The sequence below is a fragment of the Pristis pectinata genome, chromosome 2 (genome assembly GCF_009764475.1).
Source record: "Pristis pectinata isolate sPriPec2 chromosome 2, sPriPec2.1.pri, whole genome shotgun sequence".
NCBI classification, from domain to species: Eukaryota; Metazoa; Chordata; class Chondrichthyes; order Rhinopristiformes; family Pristidae; genus Pristis; species Pristis pectinata.
Window position 1 is genome coordinate 49,013,213 of NC_067406.1, and position 24,462 is coordinate 49,037,674.

General features: G+C 39.0%; 1 protein-coding gene across 1 annotated transcript in view; it reads left to right on the forward strand.

Annotated features, from left to right (window-relative positions):
* ndufs4 (NADH:ubiquinone oxidoreductase subunit S4) overlaps positions 1 to 24,462 on the forward strand; it is a 91,113-nt gene that overhangs the window by 64,933 nt on the left and 1,718 nt on the right. Inside the window, exon 3 of the mRNA XM_052045237.1 lies at positions 18,732 to 18,904. Within this exon, the coding sequence (XP_051901197.1) occupies positions 18,732 to 18,904 (173 nt within the window). The remainder of the gene's footprint in view (positions 1 to 18,731; positions 18,905 to 24,462) is intronic.

The window sequence follows — 24,462 nt, forward strand, 5'->3', positions numbered from 1 at the left end:
AATAATGTAGTTGACTTTCATCCTGTGCGCTAATGATAACTTTCAGATGCTGTGCTTTTGCTAATTTCTTTCATTTTGAAATATTTATTTTCTCTATTATCAGTGTAGATAACATATTCTTCAGTTGTCACAGGTAGAATAGCTTTTATCTGGCATTCAGGGGACAAGTGATGAGCATGTGGTTAAGGAGAAATACTTGTCTCTGGTCTTGATTAGTGAGAATTTTGAAATCAGGGTTTGATTAAGATTGCATTTGAATCTGATATCCATTTGCCATTTTGCTCATGGAGTAGTTTGGTTTGAAGTACAAAACTGATTCATGAATTGTTATTGGAAATAAGGGGTTAATTGCTCCCTATGAAACGTTTCACACCATAGAAGTGTAAAACAGGGAATTGGTGTTATGGAATCAATCATATATGTGTCCCAATGCAACAGTGGCATTTATCAATGTTGTATGCACACTTGTGGTTACATTTTTCAAACAAAACATAGTGCTATTATGGAAGTAGTTAACATTCCAAATTGGTAGAAAGCAAAATCAGCAGAAGATGAAGGTGATTAAAGTGAAGAAATATGTTTCTAAGCAAGGTGCATTGTGATTTCTCTTTGCCGATTTCCTAACTGAGTCTCATTTCCTAACTAAATGCTACAGTTATTTTAGTAGTATAGTTTGGGAGTTGCACATACTCACTTTTTGCTGTCTAAAGATCAATAGATGGTTCAAATATAGTGAAATAGATTTTATTGATCTGTCATTTTTTTATAAAGTCCTTGTTTTCAGAGTCTGGAATGAATGGTGCCCCTTAGTAGAACTGCAGAAGTATTTCAAAGCAATGTCAAAAGCACTACTACAAAGCTGAAGAAGAGAATTATGCCACTTGTCTTAATTCCAGGCTGATTGAAAGACCATGATGCTACCATGCAGTGCCTGAATTAAAGTTTAAAGAGAGTTTTCAAACCAGAAACAACAGTCAAAGGAGTGAAAGGGGTGGTACCAGTTGCCAATGATGCACTTTGTAGTGGTCCAGGGGTCAGTGACTCAAGGAAGAAAATATATTTAATGTTTGTCTCAAGAGATCCTGTGTCTGGGAGTAATCAGGAGGAGGTGAAAGGTTGCTGGCCTTTGGAAGATTATTCTCAAGATTCCCAACAAGAGGAGCAGAATGGAGGGAATCCCTCCAATTCTGATCCACCCTCCCTGCTTGTCTGTAACACCTCGAGTGTAGGTTAGGACTAAGAAGGGAAGGGAAATTGCAACTTTTTAATGAAAACATAACAGATTTCTAAAACAAAATTACTAATTGAGTCATTGAAGCTAAATAAATATTTAAATGGATTTCTGATTGAGAGAAAGAATTCAGTCATATTTTGAAAAGCCTGACAGCTGGGATCGATCCTTTAAAAATTATGGACTTGCTCAAACCAAATGATGTTGTCCTACTCCTTAAGTCCTGTGTTCCAGTAAGGATTAATTTATCACATAACCAGATCAAGATCCATGGTGTTGTATATAAAAAAATCTTTGGTTAAAAAATACATTTTGAGAATTTATTTCTTGGTATGGGCTTTGATTTGAATGGCCACTAGGGAAACAATATTCATGAATACCCATGTACATTTGAAAGTAAAGATTTTGAGGACAAGAAATTTTAATGTCCATATGCAAAGTTCAAAATAAAATGAGAGGCATTGCACACAATTTATTTAAAAGGATAATTTTAGAATAAAGGAGAATAAGGTTTGATGGCAAAGCTACATTGTTTTAAGTCACAATGTCATGAAAGCTATAACCTTGCATTAATTTTGAAAGTATCACAAATCGGGACCAGGAACCTTGTGGTTTTGAGCTAACTGATTTTACTCAATACTGAAACAGTACTGTAAAACAGTGTGCTAGATTTTTCACCAATTTTTGGTGTTTTTTTTTAAATAAAAAAATCTTTATTGAATGTAATCTTCCTCTATTTTACCTGGCAATAGCATGCAATGCAAAGTCACCTGGTGACAAACAGATGGTAACATACTCTTCTTGCTTAGTAAAGGTGGTGACTGTGTCTGCCATATGAGTGAAATTGATTAACTAGATCTCTGTGGGAAAAGGAAGAAAGATGGAAAAAGTTTCAGTTTGTATGATGTCGTACACGACATCTGTTGGAATGTGCAAGATCCTAGCTAACAAAATGACAAGGAGGGGAGATCATTTTCAAATTGGAGAATTAAAAAATGGTACAAGATTGACTGAGTTTTATTGGTATTAATCTTGTCAGTTGAACTCCCTAGTTTATTCATTTCATTGTATAATTTCTGTGATCTTAGAAAGTTCTATACTCCAAATGGATTGAAAATGAGGATTTAAGGACTAGGTAATGACTAAATACATTCTGGTAAGAATTAAGGTAGTACATAAGACCTTCACTGAGTAATAGGAAACTTTTACCAAAATGTGATATACTCAAAAAAAAAGCATAATACACAAAAAAAAATGAAAATAACACCTTAAAGTACCAAAAAGGGATATTAGGATACCTTTGAAAGAGTTTGGTTGTCACCTGGCTTTAATAAGATCATTAGACAGTTAATTTTATGACATTGTTATCCTAAATGGAAGATTTGCTTAACTGGAATAGAAACAATGTCAAGTATAAATACAGTTTCCCAACATGCTAAATCAGTGGTTGAATAGTCCCATCAGGAGCACACATTTGTAGCATTACTTTGAAGAAATTGAGTGCCCATAGCGATTAGACTATGTTGGACCAAAGGATGTTATCTCGTATTTGAGACTGAAAAGTCACAAGGTTCATGTGGTATGCATGCTGCAATACCGAGCTTGATAATGGAGGTGGAAAAATCTATTGTGGAAAAATCTATTGTCCAAAACTCTTTGAAAATGGCAGTTGTACTCGATTCAAGGAATAGAAAATGAACAAATGAAGAAATTGCTAGCTACTTATACTTTAGATGCAATTAAAATCTTAGCCCACGAGGTTGGATGAATATTTGACCATGATGTAGTCCAACCAGACATAACCTGAATATGCAAAGTATGTCTGTCTTGACCAATCTACAGGGAGGAAAAAGAACCGTGGGAATTGGTTATTATTGAAACTAATGATTTCAATATTAAAAATTGAGGTGCAGATAGAAAAAGAATATTAAAAATTTCTATTTCGGATTGCTGAATTAAAGAAAAAAGGTTGCATTTATACATGTAGTCAGGTTACATTTGGCATACAGCATGCAGTTATTGACTCCCTGTTATTAGAATATTATTAGAATTGTAGGAATGGTGCAGTGGAGATTTAATGTCTGCATCAATTATCACCATTTTCCTCCTGGTCTAAGTTCATGTTCCTGCTCACACCAAGCTCTCTCCAATCTGCACTTTATGAAAGAAAGCTTCTACATTTGCTTCAAAAGAAATGCTTAGAGAATTATGAAATTGTAAAAGGGAAATCTAATTGTTTACAAAACTGAAAAATTTTACAAGGATGGCACAATGGCGCAAAGATGTCACAGTTACTACATCACAGCTCCAGTGATCCAGGTTTGATCCTGATCACTTCCCACTGGATGCTCTGGGTTTCTCCCACCTCCCAAAGATGTACTGGTAGGTTAAGTGGCAATAGTAAGCTCCACCTTGGCATACGTAACTGGCAAACGAATCAAAGAGGATTGATGAGCATTTGATAGATAATAAGTAATGGGGCTACAGAGAAATACAAGGAGGTTGAATGGGACTGATGGGGTTGCATTGTTGGAAACCAGCATGTACACCAAAGGCTGAATGGCCTGCTTTGGTGTCATAACAAGTAAGATAAGATGCAACAAAGGTTTATTCGACTGTTGTTGGTGAGTTGACATCAAAGACCTGTTAACTGCTCATAATTGTTAGTAAGGCAAACTGGTAAGTTGAAAGAATTATTTTTCATATACATGAATAGATATAATGGCAAAAGACTAAAATATAATTTGGAAAAGTACAATAAATACTGAAGATAAGAAAAATGGACAGCAAAGCTAAGAGCAGATAAGTGCTTACATCAGCTCTACACTCTGGCCTCCTTTTGTTGTATTTTCCATTGCTCCACCTAGCAGTACATACCTCTGACAGTTATGGATGGCATAATTGATTTACGTAAGTGATCCCAGACACTGATTTTCATAACTCTCCAAACAAAGGTATGCTTGCCAAATTTTTTTTTATGAAGACAAATATCCCATAAATTTCAAATAGGTGGGTAGATGTACAATAAGAAAAATGTCTCCTTCGTCTGGCATTGTACCAAAATAATTCAATTTATGGTAATTATTATTCTATGTTGGGTGGGTCTGTAGTCTTGAGTCTTAACAAGGAAATATTACACTGCAGGTGGGCCATGATCAAGAAATTCTATGCTCATCCTGGGTTAGGTGGAAGGAGGGATAAATTGATGATATGAAACTCCAGTTTAAAAAAAGTGAAATAAATTTTTAAAAAATGGAATCTTAATCAAACCTTTTTGCTTTGAAATACATTTTTGATCATTTTTTGCTAAATCGAGATTAGCTGGGATAATTTGGCTGCAATTTTATACATTTATTTGCATAGTTTATCCACCAGAAAATATAAGCAATTTAAATTTCTGATGTGTAGTAATTATGTTTGTTGGAAATACTTTTGAATATAGAAAAATGTATTTCCTTATAAAATGTGAAAAGATTTTTTTTATAATTTATTTGTTTACTGGCTGAAGGCATTGCTAGCATGGTCAGAATTTATTGCCCATCCTTAACTAGTCTTGAGAAAGCAGTAATTAGCTGCCACTTTGAATTGTCGTTGTCTTTCTGCTAAAGGGACTCCCACAGTGCTTTAGGGTAGGGAGTTACACGATTTAAACTTGATGTCAATGAAGAAAAGCCACTATGTTCCCAACAGGATGTTCTGTGAGTACAGAATTACAGGTAGTGGAGTTCACATGCACTTGCTACATTTACCTTGGTAGTTGAGTTTGGAAGGTGCTATTGAAGGAGTGATGTTGGAGATCTGTTTGTATGGCTGGAACATTATTTCTACTTGTCAACCCTGGATGCTTTCTAGGCTGTGCTTCATTTTCTGAGGAGTTGAAATGGAATTAAACATTGTACGTCATCAATAAGCTTCCCGACTTTCGACTTTGGTGGAGGGGAATTAAGCAAGGTCAATGATGAATAAACAGAAGGCATTGCTATGACTTCAGCTAGTGGAAAGCTTTCCCCTTGATTGCTACTGATTCAATTTTACCAGGGCTACTTGGTGCTATACTTGGTAAAATGCTGCTTACTGGAGTTCACCACCTTTAATGTATTTGTTTGGAGTAAGACTGCAATGAGGTGTAGCACAAAGTGGGTCTGTTGAAACTCGAATTAAGAATTGGTGAACAGGCTATGGATAAATAAGTGCTGCTTTACCATGGTTATGTACATTCCACTGATGAGAGAAGTTGACTAATGGGGTGGTAACTGGCAAGTTTGGATTTGTCTTGATACTTGTGAATGGGACATCCTGGGCAAACTTCCACATAGTTGGATAGATGCCAGTGTTATAACTGTATTGGAACAGCTTGGCTAGAGGCACAGCTAAATCTCGAGTGCAAGTCTTCGGCATTACAGACAGGATTTTGTCCAGTACTGCATCGTTTGCTATATCCAGTGCACCCTCGAGTTTCATGGAATGCATTGAATTGGCAGAAGACCGGTATCTGGTTGTAGGAACATCAAGAGGAACCATATATGGATCATTCATTCAGCACTTGTGATGGAAGATGGTTGCAAATGCCATTAAAATCTTTACTAAAAATTCAAATAAAAGACATCTGGTAACATATAATAGTGTAGGAAACATTCTGCTACTTCCCAACCCGTACCTGAATGTTTTCTAGGGCTTGCTTCATTGTTGAAAGAGTTGCAATGGAATTAAACATTAAACAATCATCAACAAACATCCCCATTTTTGACTTTGATGGAAGGGAGTTAAGCATGGTCATTGATGAAATACTTTTGCTATGACTTCAGCCAGTGGTGAGCTTTCCCCTTGATTGCTAACAAGAATATAGAACTTGATTGAAGCGTCACACTGATTTGCAGAGCACATCTTGAGCCACTGGGAGGAGGTAGTTAAGCAGCCTGATGATGACTTTCCCTGTGGGTGCTCCCACAGTTCACAATGTGGATTCCATCTATCCAGAGACACAGTGGGCCTGTTCTTCATCGTGTAACAACTCCATAATAGATATAGGAAGAGGCACGGTGTATGTGGCCACCTTCAATCTCACCTAAGTTTCTTGACTCCATCGATCAGGTGGGCCTGTGGAATACCCTTCTCAAATTAAGCTGCCCATAGAAGTGTATTTCCATCTTAACATTTGCTCTGTAGAAGTATTCAAGCCATGCTATTAAGCAGAAGATATACAACAGCACCATTCTCGGTGAAGACCAGTGTCAAACAAGGCTGCTTCATTCCTCTAACACTTTTCTCAATCACCTTGCTTCAATGTTGCATCTTGCTTCCAACTAACTTCCCACAGAGTGGAGCTAATCTTCAGAATTAATGGGAAACGACATTCCATAACAAGGTTATCCAAATTTCAGTAGTAATGCTGCAGTATCCAGATAGTGCTGGCATTTGCACCTGCTCAAAACCAAACTCCAAACCATTGTCAATGCTTTAACTAAAGGGCCTTGTGCTCAACACCTCCAATACAAAGGACCTTTACCAACCTCCCCCTGCTGTATCACACCCATCCATGGGGCATGGGGAAGAATGGACCACTTGTTGTGTCTCAGGAGCACCTTTTGGCAGAGACACACCATTTATGAAATTCCCCTCTGCCTTCAATGTGCCAGCACAGCCTTTGGTTGATTGAGGAAAATATTTGAAGATCAAGATCTCAGACATGGCACAAAACATGGTCCACTGGGCAGCAGCTATGCTTGCCCTCCCTTGTGCTTCAGAGACTTGGAGCACCTACAGCAAGCATTTCAAAGCACCAGATAAATACCAATGCTCTCCCCAGAATTCTCCAAATTCATTAGAAAGTTAAGTGAACCATTGTCAGTTTCTTTTCCCAGCCCAACATTCCCAGTATGGAGGTCTCGATAACACTCAGTCAGCAACATCACTCGCAAGCCTGATACCATACTCTGAAACAGACAATATATTCAGAGCTCTGTTATGGGAAGGAATTACCAGGCAGAAACAAAAAAAGATGCAAGGATATGTTTAAATCCTCCTAGAAGAAATGCAGCATCCTCACTGACTCCTGGGAATCTCCAGACAATGAGCATTTAGGCTGGTATCAAGAATCTCAAAGCCCTGCTTCAGGATTGCCCAGAGACCCTGCATTAGTGATGGAAAGAACACATTACCTCACAAACTGCCTGCCCAATCAGCCAGCACCTCGCCCATCTGCAATTTCCACACTGGCCTCTTTAGCCACCTCAAAATCCTACAAAACTGGAGTGGAAGTTAGTCATCGATCCTAAGATGATTGAAGCACAGTTAGACTCAAGCATACAAGAAGCTTAATACATGCAGTGAATGTAATAGAGTGAAACAACTGGAAAGGACTAATTAGAATTGTGCCTTATTTAGAGCGTATATGCTAAGTGGTCTGTTTCTGTGCTATAGGTTTTGTAATTCGCAAACCCAGGTAATGTTGTTCATCTATTTGGCGTTGATGTGATTTTGTTAAGCACGGTCATTACTGCAAAATCAAAAAGGGGTTGGAAATACTTTTCTGAGAGTTAAACGGGTGCTACAAAAGAACAAGTTAATTTCATTTATATGATAAAATGCAAATTTTTGAACTTTCCAAATTATGTCTAGACACACTTAAGGGTATTTTTGGGTTTGAATGAGTTTTATTTTAATGTAGAAATAGTACCAAATAAAAACTCAGTCCCATTAACATTATTATACAATAGACTGAGAAGCAGCACTACAGGTTCAAAAGCATGTCTTGAACCTTAACACCTGCTTCTCTTTTAATCATGAAATTGGTTAATTCTTCTACAGTTTTATTAAGATTATACTCTGAAACATTTACTTTGAACATAATTTATGAAATTGCTTTTTTTTTGTAAATTGCTTCTGGAAATTTTCAAATCCAGTTTTGCTGGATGGTGTCTGTTGGTAGAATGAGGTGATCACAATGGAGTGTTGTAATGCATTTTAAAAACTGTGAGAATTTAGCTTGTCTAGACTGACTAGGCCTACAGGGAATAGGAATATTTAGAGCTTCTTTGCCCATTAGGTGTCAAGTATGTGATAGATGCCAAGCTTTTTTTTCAAACTTTGGCAATAACTCAGCTATGCTACAGTACACTACTTGCCTTCAGCAAGCAGAAACCGTGAATGTAAGCTAAGATGATTCTATCTTCAAAGTGGCTTGAAATCTACAATTCTAACAGCGCACTGCCAAGTTATCAACTTCTAACTGCTGAATTCATCAATAAATTATTGCTGAAAGAATGGGAACTTCTAGTTTCGATGACTCATTGGTTTTGATTGCACAAATCCCAATGTAACTAAAGGTTTACTTTTAAAGTTGTGGTCGGCATCAGTTTTGTTGTATAGACATATCAAATTCAGGCCTTAATTGAAGGGAGCTGCCTTATTGTCTCAAATTATATTTAATTATTTATAACAGTTAAGAATGAAACTTGATATACTAACACAGTAGAACATGCTGGTGAAAAATGTCATGGTAATAGCACGCTAAAACAAATATCACTGACAGAAACAGTCAGTCTCAACAAATGCAGAGAAACAAATTTATAGAAGAAACATCAAAGCTGTAATATAAATAGAACTCTATGGTATTTGAATCATTTACTAATGTGTAACTTTTTTTAGTACTAATATATAGACTATTAAAAATTTGTGCAATAAAGATTCAGGGGCATGGTTATCTCTTTGCACATACAAATAATATGTTTAGAAATGAGGATACAACAATATTTATTCAGTTACTTGGGCTATTTTATAGGATTTCTGGGAACAGGGTTAAGCTGATCATCCCATGAGCCTAATGACTGATTAATGGTTAATGACTGATCTAAGTGAATGGAAAAATAAGCGTGTGGGATTATGTGTTTATCTTTTGATCCATTCCCCTCGATATACTTTTACAATAAAAATTTCAGTTCTAGATTTTAAAATTGTAATTAAAGCAACATGTTTTATAAGGAGAGGGGTAATTGCACATTGCCACCTCCCTTTGTATGAAAAGTACTTCCTGATTTCACTCCCAAAGAGCCTAGCTCTAATTTTAAAATTATGCCCACTTGCTTTGGATTTCCCCCTTTAGAGGAAATAGCTTCAGTGAAACTACTCTGTCAAAGCCTGCTGGCACTTTAAACATGTCCAATAGATCACTGCTCAACCATTTCAATTCAACAATGCAAACCAAGATTATGCAACTTCTGATTATTTAACCATTTTTTAATCCTGGTTTTCCGATGAAAATTGCTGTGATATTCCAAGATGATGATGTTGTTGCTAAGAAACATGGCCAACGGCAGAATTGTTGAAATTTCTCTGATTTCCTTGGTTGCAGAGGAACCGCAGATTCTCCTGAGTTTCTGGGAGGTTTTTTGGTCTTCCGCAAAGCTAGCCACATCATACTTGTTTAATTCTTCTGACATTTCCTTATTTCCTATTGTAAAATTCTTCCGTCTCTGTCTGTAAATTACCCTCATTTACCCTTTTGCCTTTTCTTTTTTACATACCTAGAGAAGCTCTTTTAGTTAAAGAAATGATTATAATCTGTTATAGAGAAGCATTTAATAATATAATCTGTGTTTATGACATTAATTCAGTGATTAAATATCGATCAGAATTTGGGAGGTAACTCCTTCAAAATGCCATGGAATTTTTTACGTTCTCTTTTAGTGAGCAGATGAGACTTGGCTTCAACATCCCATCTGGACAGTGCAATCTCCCCTCATAAATCAAGTGTCAACCAAGATTTTTGATCTTGTGTCTCTGGAATGGGATTTGAACATGCAGCTTTCAGATCAAGAGGAGAGAGTGCTACACGTTGAGCCTTGTCTGGTATATGTACATTGTGAACAGGGAATAGAGATGAGGCAACAGGAGGGAGCCCAGAGTTGAAATGAATGCACCCATGGTCTGTTAAATCTGATGCTGGTAAGCTGGAGTCAGTGTGGAGCATCATAGTTTGGAATCTTAAACAACTGATGCCAGGACAGGCACGAAATAAGTCTTATAGCAAAGTTCAGTGCAGAAGCACTGCCTTTGGTTGCCATAGAAACCCAGGATTTGGCTTCCAAAGCTGAGAATTGCTCTGGTGCTCACAGAAAAAGAGAGAGACCAGGTATGATTGTGGACACCAGGTGATACAAGAGACACCAGATGCTGAAATCTGGAACAACAAACAATCCGCTGGAGGAATTTGGCAGCTCGAGCACCATCTGTGGAGGGAAAGGAATTATGGACGTTTTGGGTCATGACCCTGCATCAGAACTGAGAGTGGAGAGGGAAGATGGCCAGTATAAAGAGGGGAGGGGTGAGACAGGGCCAGTAAGTGATTGGTGGACTGAGAAGAGGTGAAGGATAACAGGGAGGGGGAGGAGTAGATTTGGGAGACAAAGGCAAGTGGATAATGCATGGAGGCAGGTGTAAAACAAAATGCAAATGCAACTGGCCGGGGGAAGGGGAGGGTGCAGGGGGAGACAATATGAGGGTGTTAAGTGGGAACATAAAGGCTACCAGTGCTAGAGTCTGATAAGTAATGAAGGTGATGATGGGAACCATAAGGGAGGGGTGAAGGGCAGATGGAACCAGATGGGGGAGGGGAGGGGAGGTGAAATGTGTGGGTGGTAGGTGGATGGAACCAGGAGGGGGAGGGGATTGAAAATGATTGATGGGTATGGAAAAGGGGGGAAAAAAATTGGAGGATTGGAGAGTGAGGTGGCGGGACACAGGAGGCAAGGGTGACCAGAAATTGGAAAATTCAGTGTTTGTACCATTGGGTTGTAGACTACCCAGGAGGAATATGAGGAGTTGTTCCTCTAGTTTGCTTTGCGTCCCACCCTGGCAGTGAAGAAGGTTAAGGACGGACAAGTTGGTGTGGGAATGGGGAGGGGAGTTGAAATGCCATGCAGCCAAGGTGCTCTGCAAGTTGGTTTCCTAGAATGCACTTGCTCCCTCTGATGTAGAGGACGCCACGTCGGGAGCACCAAATGCATGTAGATGATGTTGAAGGAGGTGCATGTGAATCTTTGCCTCACCTGGAAGGACTGTTTAGGTCCCTGGATGGTGGCGAGGGAAGAGGTTTAAGAACAAGTGCTGCACCACCTGTGGCTGTGAACAATTGATTGTGGACAAGCAATGTCGGATTTTTTTTTTGCAGTGTAGTTTTATTGTGGATGGGAAACTTGAGTAATGAGGAGGAACAGTATATTGCTATTTCCACTGGAGTAGATAAGACAAAGCAGACATTCATTTGCTTTTTTTTAAAGTCCTAAATTAAGGATATATAATTTTTGTGTGCGTCAGAGAGGAGGGTGGAGCAGAATTGCACTGGTTGCTAGCATAGGTTCAGTAGCTGAATAGTCTGTGCTGCAATTTTTGGTGCTTTTAGGCTGCTGTGCATCTATTTTATAAAACAAAATAGCAAATTCTTAATATAGTTCATCCAATAGTATAACAGATTAGTATTCTATTAAATTTCCTTCCATGCCACCGTATATTCAGCTTTTTTGATTTAGATTTTAATGAGCCAAATTTACGAACATGCTCAAAAGTTGCTAATCTTACAGTGCAAGGCACAGTCAACAGCCATACATCCCTGTATGCTGGAGGGAAGCACTGAAGCTTGATGTAGACATTGCAAAGACAATGGCAAAAGGGCACAGTTTAATGCCCTCCTTTTATTTCACACTGTGGGCTTGGACCTAGTTACAGGCCCTTCTGGTTAACTAGTTATGGAATAAATTAAAATTGAAATCATGTTCATGTTCGTAAATTTGGCGAGACAGTTAAACTAATGTACCTTATCCCTAATGGCATTAAACAATTGTGTTACTTTTCTACAATACAGATATTTCTAGGAAATTTACTGCAAATTGAGCAGTGACTCATAGTTCAACTCTCTCACTCCCCACTTAGTTATCCAGACATAAGCAGAGAGAGAAATGTGTGAAGGATACTGTATTGCTATTTATAATTTACAAGATAGAAACATGCAATGGGCCCTGATGTTGAAAACAATGTATTTTGTTGAAAATCAAAAACTGAAGATGCTGGAAATCTGAAATTGAAAAAACGGAACATGTCGAAAACACTCAGCAGGCCAGGCAATCTCTATGGAAAGAGAAATGGTTAACATATCTGATACATGGCCCTTCGTCAGAACTGGAAAAGACAGAAAATACAGACATAAACAATTAAGCATAATGTATTCCTCACTGCTACATGAACTCATCTGGTGTCACCCTATCAGAAATATTCCCTTTGTTCTACCAATCCCTCATCTACCTGTTCTGCTGTTGAAAACTAACTTTGTGTTTTTTTTCTTTTACCAGTTCTGATGAAGGGTCTCGGACCTGAAACATTAAATCTGTATCTCTTTGCCCAGATGCTGTCTCACCTGCTGAGTGTTTTCAGCAATGTTAGTTTTGTAACATTTTATTAGTTGCATATCTTTAACAAATTGTTATTTTTAATAAATATGGAAAAGTCTGATAAATTGCATTTTTAATAGAAACAGAAATACATGATAGCACCTGCAGTCCAATTTTGTAGTCTGATACCCTAGACACAATATTCAATGCATTCCTGTAATAATTTGAGGTACAAGACGGCAATCCATTTGTTTGCATGAATTGCATTATATCAGAATGACTTCAATTTTAATTTATTCCATAACTAGTTAACCAGAAGGGCCTGTAACTAGGTCCAAGCCCACAGTGTGAAATGAAAGGAGGGCATTAAACTGTGCCCTTTTGCCATTGTCTTTGCAATGTCTACATCAAGCTTCAGTGCTTCCCTCCAGCATACAGGGATGTATGGCTGTTGACTGTGCCTTGCACTGTAAGATTAGCAACTTTTGAGCAGATCAAAGTGCATCTTTCGCTGATTTGATCAATCATTCATTGACAGTTGATGCTAGTCCCAGTAAGCATGGAGCCCATGGGGCACAGAGTCTTATGTTATGCACTGTACAGGACAAATCTCAACAACAACCACTACATTTCTTTCCAGATCTGTCTGGTAAATGCACATTATAGGAGATGGATGATGCTCTCATCCTCATTGCAGCTGCATCAAGGTATCAAGAGATAAATATTCCAGCCATTTTTTTATTTTAAAGATATACTTTATTCATGAAAATTGTACACAGGAATTACAATATAATTAGTATGTGTCTATCTTTATATTCATTGTGCCATCAAATAAATACATTCTATTTACAGTGCATCAATGCCACTCATGTTTCCTCTAAACAATACACCCTTGAAGTGTTTCAAAGACTGTTACACAGAACCCAGCTCCTCAATGCCCAATAGTGGTAGGACCTTAAACTGTGGTCCTTCTCCACAGAGCCTTTGCAATGGTTGCACCAAGGTTCATACAGTCCCTCAGCATGTACTCATGCATCCCGGAATGTGCCAATTGGCAGCATTCACTTACAAAGATTTAATTACACAGAAGACCAACAAGTTTCGGGCAGACCAAAGTGTGTGTCACTGGGATGATGATTTTCCAGCAACAGCTGATGTTTGTCTCGGTAGGTATCCCTGATAGCACCTGTAGATCAGAGAGTCCTCTGTAACACAGCTGCTCAGGCCAAACCTTAACAAGGACCATTGCATCCTTGTCCAGACTTTGGCAAATGCACAGTCTATAAAGAGATGGATAATCGTCTCATCCGCACCACAGCCATCTCAAGGATGGTATGTGTTGGGAGTGAGACTCCAACTGTGAAGGAAGGATCTGACAGGGAAGGCCCCCCTCACTGACCTTAAGTCAATCTGTTCAAGTGGCCAGCTAGGTTTCCTTCTCTAGTTTTGTTTAACCCCCCCCCAACCAGGTCAGAAAAGGGTGAGAGTGGATTACTAATCTATACAAGATTTTTGGTGGTAGATTTACAGGGGCTAGTGTTTCCTAGCAAGCATTTCATCACTAAATTCACTAGCTAGCTTATTATTTACTTCAGATAATTTCTAGACTGGGTAGACAGCACATCTGGGAAGCAGATGGGTGCAGGGGACATTAATTTCCCAGGAGACCCAATGACATGGCTGTAGACTGAAGCTGTGAACAGTTTGACTGGTTCTATAACCATTCCTTTTTATAAAAAAAAATGCATCCACATCAACCAGCTGAAGTTCATCAAAATTATCAGTGGGGAAAGGAAGAAATGAAACCACCTTCTGCAGTAAAATATTTCTGTAACAAGCTAGTTGTAACTGGCAACTGCATTGTTTAAATTTATAACAATAACTCATATAGGAATTAAAATTTAACTCTGCAAAATGGTCATATCTTTACAACCTCCTTTTTACCCATCCATCGCAGAAAAAATAACTTGGGAAAGTCAGAAACAGCCCCCCTCCCCTCCCAAAATAAATCACCAACACTGTTCTGCCCTTTCAACATCTATGTATATTGCATGATAAAATGTCATCAGAAAGCATTTGCGGAACACTATCGGTTTTGCACCCTTTCATGATTCTGTTTTGGGTTCTGCATACAGACATCTAAATGTGCACAGTGGTGGATTTGTATAATCCATTTATGCCATGAATGATACGGGCCCCTCATGTCGAATCCGGCCTTTGCTACAAATGTGAATCTTGCTTTAGTGATCCTTAAAGGTGCCCTGTCTCAACATGTCCCAGTCCATGAAATGCAGCTCTTTCTTTAACTTGCAGATTTACACCATGCCCTGGCTCACCCCCAAGCCCCCCACTTGATTATAATAGTGATCTCCTATACCCACCACCCCCTCCTCCACCATGACCTGCAACTCAGACATACAATTTTTGTTTTCCTCCACTTCAGTAGTGTGATATTTGTTGTGTGCATTGCAGAAAAAAGGCCATTATGCTTGCACCTTCATAAAATTCTCTCAGACCGCCATACATTTGTCAGGAACATGATTCCACATTACTATTCTGAATGTATTACGAACGTAGAACAGTACAGGAACAGGCCTTTCGGCCCGCGACGTCTGTGCTGAGCATGATGCCAAATTAAACTAATCCTTTCTGTCTGCACATAATCCACATTCCCACCATTCCCTGAATGTTCAGGTGCCTATCTAAAAGCCTCTTGAACGCCACTATAGTATCTGCTTCCACTACCACCCCTGGCAGTGCATTCCAGGCACCTACCACTCTGTATTATATTTTTGAAAAAACTTGCCCCACTCATCCCCTTTCAAACTTTCTCCCTCTTACTTTGAAGCTATGTCCTCTAGTATTCAACATTTCTACCCTAGGAAAAAGATTCTGGTTGTCTACCCTATCTATGCCTCTCGTAATTTTATAAACTTCTGTTGAGTCTTCGCTCAGCCTCCAGTGCTCCAGAGAAAACAATCCAAGTTTGTCTAACCTTATACAAAAAGTTGGGACTCCAGCAAACACTGGTAATAAAACTTTGTGGAGTTTATTGCCTTGAGCAGAATTTAATTTTATATGGGGTTAATTATCCCTGAGTGAGACATGACTGAATTGTGGAAAATCTGTGTTCTATCTATTCATAGCCTGGTTCATTTTTGAAGGAGCTTGCTTTTGTTGTTTCCAACTCCAGCCACATCAGAGAGACTTGAGTCCATTTAGAAAGTTCTTTAATATTGATTCAAGTCAACTGACATGCAGCAGTTTTAAAGCTGCGCTCTAGCGCTAACTGCTTGGGAGTTCTGCTTTTTCCAATGACTGGCCATGAATGTTAGACACCAATGAGTACAAGTTGGCTGTACTTATCTGGAGAGGGTTAGTCTGCCTATGGCAAAAAGTGGCCACCTCCTATAAGCTGTCAGTCTGGTTATATTATGTTGGATGTGGACATTTGAATGTTTTTGCTTGTTATTTTAACTAAGTTATAAGTTTTCAGGGGTATCAAAATAACTTGTTTTTATTCTTAGGCTAGAATTGCTTTCGCTCTTGCAAATATACTGCCTGCCTGAAATATATCCAACATTTTCCAGCACTTGCAGTTGTTTTTGCTTTGCAAACATTATTTAGCAGGCTATTTTCGAGAGAATTTTAAATAGAGCACTATAGTTTTATTTGCTTGACAGTGCCATACTTACAAAATGGGCAAATTGTCTACAGTGCATTGTACAGCAAGAAATCGAAAAGCATTCAGGAGAGGTGCTTATCTAGATTCAGGCAATTTTTCCAAATTATGGGCCCTTCTATCCATCAGTTGGATTATGAAATTGAATGATGGGAAACAGAATCTTGGCATGGCATAAACTAGAAAGCATAGCGCTTCAGATTCTGTGGTTAGGGTAGTTCTTGGCCAACTCGGATATTATTTTCATTGATGCTTAATAATAACTCACTATAATGGAAAGGTTGATCTTGTCTTTAGAAGTGTCAACATTAGCAGGGCCTCACAGAAATGTTTAGTGATTACTAATATATTACTCCACTGCTTAATCCCACAATTTTATAGTTTAATAGACGTCATTAAAAAAAACTCTGTGATCTTGCTGCTTTTAAAAGAAGTGATTTGCTAATTGAACTGATAAATGAAGTCAGATCTGACCAGGGATGTACACAATATCATTTCAAATACAGATATAAAGTCAAGTCAGTTATTTGTGTCCTATGAAAGGGCAGCATCATTCTGTGAACAAACTGACCTATTGGTTCCACTAATGACTTGGTTACTCTACTGCTCACTGACTGGCAGACAGTGATTCCTCCCGAGAAAACCAAAGGCAAGTGAACTGATTTGAAACTTCATTGCCTAATCTATTACTTTGATATTCATACAGAGCAGCTCGGCGAAATAATATTAATGTTCAGAATATTTTGAAGTGCTTATATGCAAATTGAAAATGGAACAGCAAAAATATTGGCATTGCTTGTGCAGTAGATCTTTTCCAGTCTATTAATTTTAAGGTGGGTACATTTGGCAAAATTAATAAAGATAAATGACTGTTAATTGATTAAATCTGGTCATTTCTTCATTCTACAAGAACAACTTTCATGATGAGCACTGCATCACAGGATTTCACAGGTCCTTTTATCCTTTGTCAAGAGAGATTGTGAACTTGGCCTTGGCAGCAAAATATATAGACAAGAAAGATTATTTGTTTGCAATAAATGAGAACACATTTTTTCCTAAATTGCTCCCCATATTTTTTTAATTAATGCTTGTTCACGAGATGAGTATGTTCCTGGCAAGACCAACATTTATTATACATCTCTAATTGCACCCTGACCCAAGTTAGTCACTGAGCCATTTTACAGGTCAGTTAAAAGTCAATCGCATCATTGAACTTGGTGTCATATATATAGGCCAGGTAAGAATACCCCATTTTCTTCTCTGAAGAACATTGGTGAGCTTGAGTGTTCTAAAGACAGCCATTACAGTCACCATTATTGAAATCTGCTTAATATTTCAGATTTGATTTAATTAACTGAATTTAACCCTCTTGCCCTCTTTCTCCTCCTCTTCCCACACCGCCCCCCCCCCCCATCCCCACCCACCATCCCCACCCACCAGCTGAAGTGGTTGGATTCAAATGCATGTCTCCAGACTTCTGGATACTGATCCAGTAACAGAAACACTCTTCTATTTATGCTCTTTTAACCTGTTAACTGGTGAGAGGGTACTTTGCTAAATTTGCCATTTAGCCAGTACCTATAGGAGGTTAAATAATAAGCAACTTTCCAGACTTGCTTCACTCGTCTTTGGTTTTCTGTATCACTTCAAGTTGTTATAAGAGACTCTCCTTTCTCCTGCTCCAGTCTCTGAGGGCCTGTCTTGATTAATCTCAATCATCGTGATTTGATGCATAGATTTAAGATTGAGCAATTTGGGGTTTCACATTTGATGCTGTTTTCAAGACCAACATCACGAACAATGCCAGAGAGAGTTCTAATTTGTAGCGAAGTATCAAGTAATTTTGTGCTCTTGAGCTGTTTAATTTGAATGCATCTATTCATTTTCTCCCCCTCACATACGACAGGCAGATTTGAAAAAGGTATTGATTTCCATAATCAGGGCTATGTTAAATAATTTGGGAAAATGAAATATCTTACAAATAGTTTATATTATTGCAAAGATAGCTGACCTTTTTAATAGCCTGCAGTGGGAATTCATTAAATAGTTTGCCAAAGTCTCAGGCTAGTTTCATTTTCAAAACATGAACACTACAAAGGATGTATAAGGATAAGAAGCCAAAATGTCACAGAACAGAAATCAAAACTAATTTGAAATAATGCAGTGTTGGCTCATGGATTGATCAGAAGAAAACACAGCTGCTGCTCATTTGATGTGTAGAAAAAGTTCAAGCAATACCACAGATACCATAACTATCACATACTTTCCTGATAAGATAGTTAAAGATTTATTGCCTACTGTATTGGATGTGCAATGATTTACAAACCACCTTAGTAACTGAGTGATGCAGCATCCTGTTTTGGAAAGAGGTCATATGATAAAAAATATCAAAGAATTTGGAATTTGTGATTTACCATCTTCTGTGTCTGACATCCAGGATATCAGTCCAATAACCGGGGTTCCAGAAGACCAAGTAAAAACACGGAAAGTGAGGATTTTTGTTCCAGCACGGAATGCAATGCAGTCTGGTACAAACAACACAAAACTGTGGAAAATGGAATTTGACACAAGGGAACGCTGGGAAAATCCTTTAATGGGTTGGGCATCAACGTAAGTTTTATCTTTAATAATGTGTTAAATTATGAAGTACAAATGAATTTGGGTTAAATTTCTTCTCAAATTTTCCCACAAAATATATTGCGTGACATTTTTGTAAACCATGTATAAACATAGGATTCACAACACGTATCTCCACTCGTTGAAAACATCAGCCATCTAAATAATGTCCTTGTTCAACTAAACTTCATTCACCTATTTGGCTTGGCAATTTGTTTCCAGTAAACTATTAAATTAGAACAGGCCATTTGTCAACAAAGAAAATGTTACACACTGCACATTCTGTCAGTAGCAACAAATTTCATTTATTTATTGATTTTAAAGTAATATGTTCCATTGTACTTCAAGGTGGAGAGTATACAAGTGATAATAGTACATTCAGGAAAATGTAACAAATATGTAATCAAAAGTATGAATTTTGAGCAGGTTTGCAGACAAAAGGTACAAGTGCAAAGACTGCCAGCAAGTGATGATCAGTAAGTGAGAGGATGCAAAAGAAGTTGGAGTCAGAGAGCCGCCAAAAATATTGGCAAAGGAATAAAATTTGAAATGATTGTAGAGTGGAGAGGTAATTGCAAACTAACACTAAGATTTGTATTTTATATATTGAGGACAACAAGATAAGGCAGAACAAGATAATGATGGGGAAAAAAGCAACATGGTGCAAACAAGTAGGTGAATTGGGGTTTATATAGAATGGATATTTGGATGTTACCATGTAACTTTTTTTTACCACATAACTTTTTTTAAAAGTTTCCCAACTAGTATAATTGCCCCTTCTCCCTGTTCTGGTCCCCTGCCAACCTCTCCCTCCCCCCCCCCCCCCGGGACCACCTATTCTCTCCCCCTGCTCTGACCCAATGTGTTCTCACTCCCCTTTGATCTTGCATGTTCTCACCTCCCACTCTCTGCCAGGCATTTGTACATGTGAACAAAAAACAACTGGCAACAGTGAAGAAATGTGCGGTTTTAAATTTTTAACTTAATCCCCAGATAGTGATGATTGGGGGAGGCTGTTCATGATCAGCTTATCCCAAGAAATTGAGACCATATCTGTAAAATGTAAATAGGAGGGTCAAGGACAAAATGTTCAGAAGTATTAGGTATTTTAGCAGGCCGAAAGGTGGATAAATCTCCAGGGCCTGATGAGATGTACCCCAGGCTGCAATGGGGGACAAGGGAAGAGTTTGCTAAAGCCCTGACAGATTTTTAAATCTTTCCTAGCCACAGGTGAGGTGCCAAATGACTGGAAATGTGATATCTTTATTCAAGGGCAGCAGAGAGGAGTAATCACATGCCTGTGAGTCTGACACCAGTGGTAGGTATGTTCTTGGAAAAAAATGAAGGACAGGAATACTGTACACTTGGGAAGGCAGGAATTAATCAAAGATAGTTGGCATGGATTTGTTAGGTGAAAATCCTGTCTGACCAATTTGATAGAGGTAACAAAATGTGTTGATGAGGGCAGTGCAAGTGACGTTCTCTACGTGGACTTCAGTATGACCTTTGACCAGGTTCCATGTGGGAGACTCGTGCAAAAGGTTAGACCCGATAGGATCCAAGGCACATTGGATCCATAATTGGCTTGCTAGTAGGCGACATGGTGATATTGGAGGGTTGTTTTTGTGATTGGAAGCCTGTGACCAGTGATGTACCACAGGGATCAGTGCTGGGATCCTTATTGTTTGTCATATACATGAAAGATTTGGATAGGAGCTAGCTCTGCCACCATGCTGCCCTCTTCTTCTGTGGATACAAAAATTAGAAGCTTCAACAGCAGTCCTGGATTGCCAGGAGATATTGATCATTTTAGTAAAATGGGGCAGAGGAAAGGCAGAGGGAATTTAATCCTGACAAGTGAGAGGTGATGGGAGAACTGATAAGGGTAAGACGTGTACAGTGAATGGCAGAGCCCTAAGGAGTATTGAAGAACAGAGGTACCTTGGTGTACAAGCCCAAGCATCCCTGAAGGTGGCAGCACAGGTAGAAAAGATGGTGAAGAAGGTGTACGGGACACAAGCCTTCATTAGCTAGGGCACAGAATATAAGAGTAGGGAGGTTATGGTATAGCTTTATTAAACACTGATTAGGCCACAAGTGGAGTACCATGTGCAGTTCTAGTCACAGCACCATAGGAGGGGCATAATTACAGTAGAGAGAGTGCAGATACTTCACCAGGATGTTGCCTGGGGGTGGAACATTTCAGTTCTGAGGAGAGATTGAAAAGGCTGTGTTTGCTTTTCTTGGAGTGAAGGAGGCTGAGAGCAGATGTGATTAAGATGTACAAAATTATAAGCAGCATTAATGATGTATCTAGTAGGAAACTATTCCCATAACAGGTATCAAAAACTAGAGGATATAGGTTTAGGAGAATGGGGAAGTGGTTTGGAGGGGATCTGAAACATAGAACATTACAGCACAGTACAGGACCTTCGGCCATGATGTTGTGCTGACATTTTATCCTGCTCTGAGATCTATCTAACCCTTCGCTCGCACATAGCCCTCCATTTTTCTATCATTCATGTGGCTGTCTAAGAGTGTCTTAAATGTCCATAATGTATCTGCCTCCACCACCTCTGCCGGCAGTGCGTTCCACGCACCCACCACTTTCTGTGTTTAAAAAAAAATTACCTCTGACTGTCCACTCAATCTATGCCTCCTGTCATCTTGTACATCTCTATCAAGTCACCTCTCATCCTTCTTCGCTCCAAAGAGAAAAACCCTAGCTCACTTAACCTATCCTCATAAGACATGCTCTCCAATCCAGGCAGCATCCTGGTAAATCTCCTCTGCACCCTCTAAAGCTTCCACATCCTTCCTATAATGAGGCGACCAGAACTGAATGCAATACTCCAAGTGTGGTCTAACCAGAATTTTATAGAGCTGCAACATAACCTCGGGCTCTTGACCTCAATACCCTAACGAAGGCCAACACACCATACCTTACGCCTTCTTAACAACCCTATCAATCTGCGCTGCAACCTTGAGGGATCCATGGACGTGGACCCCAAGATCTGTTTGTTCCTCCATACTGCTAAGAGTCCTGCCATTAACCTTGTATTCTACCTTCAAGTTCGATCTTCCAAAGTATATCACTTCACACTTTTCCGGGTTGAACTCCATCTGCCACTTTTCAGCTCAGCTCTGCATCCTATCAATGTCCTGTTGTAACCTACAGCAACCTTCTACACTATCCACAACACCACCAACCTTCCTGTCATCTGCAAACTTACTACCCCACCCTTTCACATCCCCATCCAAGTCACTTATAAAAAATCACAAAGCGCAGGGGGTCCCAGAACAGATCCCTGTGGAACATCACTGGTCACCAACCTCCAGGCAGAATGCACTCCATCTACAACCACCCTCTGTCTTCTATGGGCAAGCCAATTCTGAATCCATGCAGCCGAGTTTCCCTGGATCCCATGCCTCCTGACTTTCTGAATGAGCCTTCCACGAGGAACCTTATCAAGCACCTTACTAAAAATCCATGTACACCACATCCATTGCTTTACCGTCATCAATATGCTTTGTCACATCCTCAAAGAATTCAATCAGGCTCATGAGGCATGACCTGCTCCTCACAAAGCCATGCTGACTGTCCCTAATCAGAGGAGAAGTTTTTTTTCCACCCAGATCTAAGGAGAAGTTTTTTTTCCTCACCCAGAAGGTGATTGGAATCTGGAAAGCACTGCCTGAGTGGGTGCAAAAATAGATAATTGTCATAAGTATGTAGACAAGCACTTGACAAGGCATAGAAGGCTCCAGACCAAGTGTTGCTAAATAAGATTAATGTGCATGGATAACTGATGATTGGTATGGACATGACGGGCTAAAGTGTGTGTGCTGTGTGACACTATGAATTCAGTATGTGATGCAAAGGTATAAAATGAAATTTTTTTATTAGATTTTTGGAGTTGACATTTTAGTTTAGAAAATCTCTTTTGAATTTCCCCCAACTAGTTCATAACTACTCGGCATTTAAGAAGTTTTTCCTCACATTGTTCCTGTATCGTTTGCCCATTATAAATCTGTATTCCATTGGTCCTCGAGTTGTCTGCTAGTAGAAACAATAGTTTCTTGCAGTCAATGCTATCTAAAACTGTCATTTTAAAAAGAAGTTTAATCTGGAAGCTGTTTCAAAGATGTTAACTAGTGGTTCTGTCTATTATCAAATAACAGTTACAAAAACTAAAATTCTCAAGATTGTCTATAACTGATTCCAACTGGAAGCTGTTAAATTGGAGCAGGAGATGACTTCATCACTGTTTTAATTTATTTTGCCAAACTAAGGAGGAGAAATCTAAGGAGAAACTAAGGAGGTGAGTGCATGTTTGGCAAGAACAGGAGGGACAATATGTAGCTCTATGACTCCTGGAAAGGAAGGTCACTCAAGATAACCATGAAAGTTGACTTACGTGCCAGTGAACTATATTTTTACAGGAATTTGTACATTTCAAGGCAAAAGAAATTGGATTTTTCAAAAAATTTCAATGACCAAACTATTTCAGATTGGGTAAATGTTGAGAAATGCATTTGCAAAAGAAAAAAAAATTGACACTTTTTGTTTTACGAAATAGCATTGGGAAATAAAGATCTATATGGCCTGCAGGGCTGACGCCCTGATGTTCTCTTTGCGCACTCCATTAGTTGTCATCCGAACAGTCAGTTTCAGATTTTAGCCAAATTACTGATGAAGGTGATGTGTAAAAAGGAGATTGATAAAAGAAAGGCAAAGGAAAGAAGACCTACAAACTGGAATTGGTCTATTATTATCAGATGTACCAGGGTACTGAGGACTTGCATACCATTCATACAGATCAATTCATAACATAGCGCATTGAGGTAGGACAAGGTAAAACAATAACAGAGTGCAGAATAAAGTGCAACAGCTGCAGAGAAAGTGCAGTGCAGGTAGACAATAGGGTACAAGGTCATAACGAGGTAGATTGTGAGATCAAGAGGCCATTTTATCATACTAGAGAAGCATTCAATAGTCTTTTGACAGTGGGATAGAAGCTCTCCTTGAGCCTGGTAATACATGCTTTCAGGCTATTGTATCTTCTGCCCAATGGGAGAGGGGAGAAGAGAGAATTCCCAAAGTAGGTGGGGTCTAGGATTATGCTGGCTGCTTTACCAAGGCAATGAGAAATATAGACAGAGTCCATGGAGGGGAGGCTGGTTTCCATGATGTGCTGAGCTGTGCCCACAACTCTCTGCAGTTTCTTGCAGTCACGGGCAGAGCCATGATGCATCTGGATAGGATGCTTTCTATGGTGCATCGATTAAAAATTGGTGAGTGTCAAAGGGGACATGCCAAATTTCTTTAGCCTCCTGAGGAAAAAGAGGCGCTGGTGAGCTTTCTCAGCCATGGCGTCCATGTGGTTGGACCAGGACTGGCTATTGCTGATGTTCACTCCTAGGAACTTGAAGCTCTCAACGCTCTTGATCTCAGCACCATTGATGTAGGAGTATGTGCACCCCTCCCCCCTTCCTGAAGTCAAATTTTGTGTAGATTGAAGTGTAATAATAAGAAAGAAAATTAATGTAAT